The sequence below is a fragment of the Sodiomyces alcalophilus genome (assembly GCF_042370955.1).
Source record: "Sodiomyces alcalophilus JCM 7366 unplaced genomic scaffold ACRALscaffold_6, whole genome shotgun sequence".
Taxonomy (NCBI): domain Eukaryota; kingdom Fungi; phylum Ascomycota; class Sordariomycetes; order Glomerellales; family Plectosphaerellaceae; genus Sodiomyces; species Sodiomyces alcalophilus.
Genome location: NW_027263537.1, coordinates 1522623 through 1527477, shown reverse-complemented (window position 1 = coordinate 1527477; position 4855 = coordinate 1522623). Strand labels below are relative to the sequence as shown.

The 4855-nt window shown below is 54.6% G+C and overlaps 1 protein-coding gene across 1 annotated transcript; it reads right to left on the bottom strand.

Moving 5' to 3' along the window:
- Window positions 1-2201: 2201 nt before the first annotated feature.
- On the bottom strand, window positions 2202-4062 carry ACRALDRAFT_1081453 (uncharacterized protein). The gene is made up of 2 exons (XM_071019165.1): window positions 3652-4062; window positions 2202-3586 (listed from the first exon to the last, which is right to left on the bottom strand). Exons 1-2 carry the CDS (start codon window positions 3898-3900, stop codon window positions 2393-2395), a joined length of 1443 nt encoding a protein of 480 aa, XP_070873427.1. The 5' UTR covers window positions 3901-4062; the 3' UTR covers window positions 2202-2392.
- Between the last annotated feature and the right edge of the window lie 793 nt (window positions 4063-4855).

Below are 4855 nucleotides of genomic sequence, written 5' to 3'. Positions count from 1 at the left end.
AGAAAGAGATGCGGCGGTCTTGCTTTTCAACTCAGTCCATGTCTACTTGACTATCGGTGGTAATCATCGTCAACGGCATAATTTCTTGTCGAAATATCCTCGAATTATCAGTGGCCCGGTTCGTCCATGTCAGGACCGATTACATGCCTTCTCTCTCACCACTCCTTCTGGCTGAAACCCAGCACCGCCTCAACATACGGCCAAGCCCAGACAATGCCCCGACCGATGCGGATCACAACCGACACCGCCATCATAACGATAAAATACAGCATTCCAAACACGATCAAGTCAGTCCACGTCGTTGTCCCCCGAGCGCATCGTCGCCGTATGCCAGACTGGGAATCGAGGCAAGGAGCTATCACCCGCCAATAGTACCGCGCCAGCCACCAGAGTAGTCTCAAGAGCCAAGCCAAGATCCTTAGGGAGTTTTCCACCACAACAGCAAGGCAGCTATGACGCTCCGGGACCGCGTTTGATTGCGCTTTAGTGTTGCCATTGGCTCCCCGAGGTGCTGGTGTCGTTCGTACGAGAGCCGCCTTTTTAGCGTACTTCTCCCGCTGCTCTGGGGCGACTGAGGCATTCCGCCTGGCGATCATCTCTCTGTATGCCTGCCGAGCTGCATCTTGGGGCAGTTGGGTGGTGACTTGCTGAGCGCGCGAGGATAGAGCGGCCAAACGCCTCTTGGTAATACCGAGAAGGCTAACCGAAGCTGCTCCCCGGGAGGCTTCCGTCGAAGTATTCATGGCTCCTGTTGGTCCGGTCACGGGTTTCCCTTCTATGCCCTGACCAAAGCCGGTAGTAGAAGCACTGGAATTCGCTGAGGAAGATTTGGGTCCTCCGCTTGCCGCTGTCTTTCCATTCGTATTTGCGCCGTGACCTTCGGGGCCGCCCTCTCGATTATGCACACCTAAAAAAGAAACGGCTTGGATCTTCCCGCTTCGAGCCCCTTCTCGGACCCCGCCGCCTGGCCGACTGCTTGCTTTGGCGTCAGAGATGCCAATGTATGGGTTACCTCTTTGTGTGGAAGTTCCGGCTCGATGTATTCCGGATCGTGCCGTTGCCGTCAGACAGAAGCCTTCGTCGGCACGGGGTAATGGAGACCCTCGGTCCCTAAGCGCGTAAATGGTAGCGTTCATTTTTCTTCTCCTTTTCTCCCTCTTCTCCAGACTTAAACACCCGGAGGACAACTCGTAGCTCTGTTGCTTGGTGGATGATGCTGCCGTGGCGTAAAATTCGTGGGAGCGGCGGCTGAGTCGAACGGGCCTCTGGAAATGACGCCGCGGTTTGAGGCCGATGCCACTCTGAAGGCTGCTCGAGGGCGCCAGCAGACGTAGCTCGCCAGAGGATTGGCCGTCTCTCCGGAGCGTGAGGTTGTTGCTGGTCTGACGGGATTGAAATTGAAAGTGCTGCAGATGACGGCGTGGTCGCAGCTGCTCACATGAAGAGATATCACGGACTGTGGTCCGGTCGAGTTGATCTTTTTCACCCTTTCTGCCCCAAACGTGAGCTTGAGCCTGGGATCCTGCGCTTAGCGACGACTGTTCGAGATGTAGTGATTGTTTTCCCTCAGTACAGTGGTGCAGAGGTAGTCCAGGGGAATGTGGAAGAGGAAAGGGCGGGATAGGCGGTGGAAGAGATGAGATGTGCAAGTTGGACTGCCTATGGTCAGTATCTCGAGTATGCCCTGCACATGAAGAGGATGGAGAAGAGGGAATGCCTACATCGGAATCGACGTCACCCACTGCTCCCTAGTAGTCCTGACTGCGATTTGTGTCCTCTTTCCCTGGACGGCGGCAAGGCAAGATGTTTCCTAGACGATCTGAGAACGAGGACAGCCTGTCAATGATGTGATAGAACATGCTCAAGTCATCAGCGCTACTGTTAAATGGTACTGGAAAAGGGATGGAGGCATATACGCCTGCAGTTTTGTGGTGTACAGCAGCCAGCGAGTGATGGTAAGTAGTTGAAGGAATAGTATCGGGTCTGGAAGGAAGCCTTGAGAATGTTGAAGAGAGAAAGGAAGCTGCTGCCTTAAAGCACCGGGGAAGGAGGGGGAAGAGGGAAGGGGCGGGAAGGGGAAGAAGAGGGAAGAGAAGAAGAGGGAAGAGAAGAAGAGGGAAGAGAAGAAGAGGGAAGAGAAGAAGAGGGAAGAGAAGAAGAGGGAAGGGACGGGAAGGGCATCAACATCACCACAAGTAATGCATCCATGACCACCACACCCAAGTAAAATTAGACCAGGTAACAGTTCCGCTCATCCTCGTCCTTGGGGTATGTATCTCTGCTGTCCAAAGTCTATAATAATAATAAACGCCATCATCCGATATCCACAACTAGACAGACCCTTGATACCCAGACGTAAATTAGACAAAAGACACAAGTCACAGCATAGACTTCAATTCCACCCCGTCCACATCTTGGGGTATCTCTCCTGTGTGAGCCTATTCCGCTGCGCCTGGGCAAAAGGGTTAACGCTCCCCGAAGTCGTAGCCGGCCCATCGCTCCCCAACGTCACTCTCCTGTGCTCCTTGAGCGGGCTCGCCCTCTGCTGCTCCATCGCCGCCATCTCCCTCGAGTTCCGCGGCGACCTGAACGCGGATCCCATGTCGTGAAGGCTACTAGCCTTCTTCAGCGGCGAATTCGCGTGCGTGAACGCCCCGAGGCTGCCCCCAAACTGTGTTCCCGTGCTCTTCGCACTGCTCAAGCTCGGGCCCGGTGATGGTGCCGAGGACATGGCCTGCTGTTGTTGTTGTTGTTGTTGGTAGCCAGCCGGTAGGCTCTGCCGCACACTCGAACGGCTGCTGGTCTGCGGAGTCGATGAGGCGTCCCATCGTCGCACCGGGGTCTTATGTATCGGAGTGTGGAGCCTAGGGTCGATCATGCTCGCCTGCGGTCGCGGTGGACTCGACGTCTCGTAATCGGGGTCGACGTGTCGTATGTAATTCGGGTTCGGGAACGTCTGAAACTCCTTCTTGATCACCGTCGTCGGCATGCCTAGCTGTACCGAGCCCCCCATGCTCTTATCGTCCTCGGATGAAATCTGCGTGCCGACGTCGCGAACAACCGGGTTGAGGCGAGGGTGCACGAATTTCGTGTCGTATTCATGGAGCACCTCCTTGTGGATGATGGCCGTGTCCTTGATCTGCTGGGAGAACCGTGCTTGCAGGAACAGGAGCTGTGCGCTCATGATGACCTGGAGCACGAGGCAGTTGAAGACGGTCACGCTGGGCCGGGGGTCCAGTGGTACCAGCGGCAAATAAAGCATGTAGACAAGGACGTGGCCCGGGCTGAAGAGGGCGAAGAGCTGGAGGGAGACGGGTAGCGGGTCCCAGACGGCCAATTCCCACACGTCCCGCGTCTTATCCGGATGAGCCCTCGACTCGGCACTCTCTGGCAGCATCACATTGGCCAGGAACCGCAGCGGCGACGACGCCACCGGGGACGACTGCACTTTGACCCGGGAAGCGGACGGTGTTTGGGGCGGCTTCTCGACGTTGACTTCGAATAGTCGGTAGTGTCGGGACCTTGTCATGGTGTAGAAGGCGTTGGAGACGGAGAGGAAAAGGAGAATCCAGACGACCGTTCGGACCTTGAATGGCTGTCAGTAAACTCCGCCCATTTTTTTGGGAAGAGACGGTTCTTGTTTTTGCGTACCAGATAGGTGGTCATGTTGCTGCTGTCGACATCACTAAAGACGTCATCTTGGTCTCCCGACTCCCGACTATTAGCTCGAGCGAGAAGGAAGGCAAAGTTGAAAGCCAGGCCCAGCTGCGTTCCCAGGGCCTTGGAGTCCCAATCCCTAGTCTCCAGCTCTTCCGACAGCCAGAGCAAGAAATCCATGGGGTTCAGCATGGCCTTGATCCTCTCGGACCAAGGCTTACGCCGGACAATGCGTGGAGGCATCTCGTTACTCTTCTGAACGCGAATCCAACAGCGGCGACATGGAAACCTCGTCGCGTGGAGAAAGAGCCGATTCACGGGATTGAGCTCAACGTCAAAGGGAGCAAGATCCTGTCCGGTCGTCGCGTTGAAGAGAAGGACGCCGTGAACTCGGGAACAAGGTAGAAATGGACTGCGTGTGCTGCTGCCACCGAGGCCAGTTTCTGATTCCTCCAAATTCTCCGTCACATACAGAGGCGATATCCCGCTGAACCCTGTCCAGTAGCTGCATACGCGTTGCCGTTTTAAGATGGATTACTAAGCGTAATCTTAGCCAAAGTCGCGGTACATACAAATTAGTACACTACATTGGTACCTTATCTAGGTACCTACGAATACATCATAAGAACACGCATGAAGTAACTCGATCTCAAAGGCGAATTGACCGAGATCCAGGATTCTACAATTGACCCAATTCCCCTAGGTTACGGTTTGTTTACAAGGGATCCCATTTACAAAGCCAACTCCCTACCAAGAACCGCTATTCCTCATACGCTATCTAAACAAATTTGACTATCAAGGCTACGACCATTGGCTGTCCGGCTCATTCGGCGCGTGTTGTTATTAGGTGCCTGGCTGCTATGCCTACGAAGTACCAGTTACCGGACATGGAGCTTTTTCGTGCATCGGCATTTGGGTTCGTCAAGCATAGGGGCCGATGGAATCAAATGGGAGATGGCCAGCATCGGCGTGTCCTAATTCAAATCGGAACGCCGAAAAACGCCCCAAGAACGTCTGCTTTCGCTTGGCCAACATCAAACCATTGATGAAAACGTTACCTTCAGACACGACCGTCCACTCAGAAACTAATCCAACGCCGCATTCTCCCTCTCTTCTTGACCTACTTCTTGCCCTTCCTCTTCTTCGTCACTGCAGGTTCGGTGAATGAAGCGCCCGGAGTGGCCACTTGCGCTTGTCT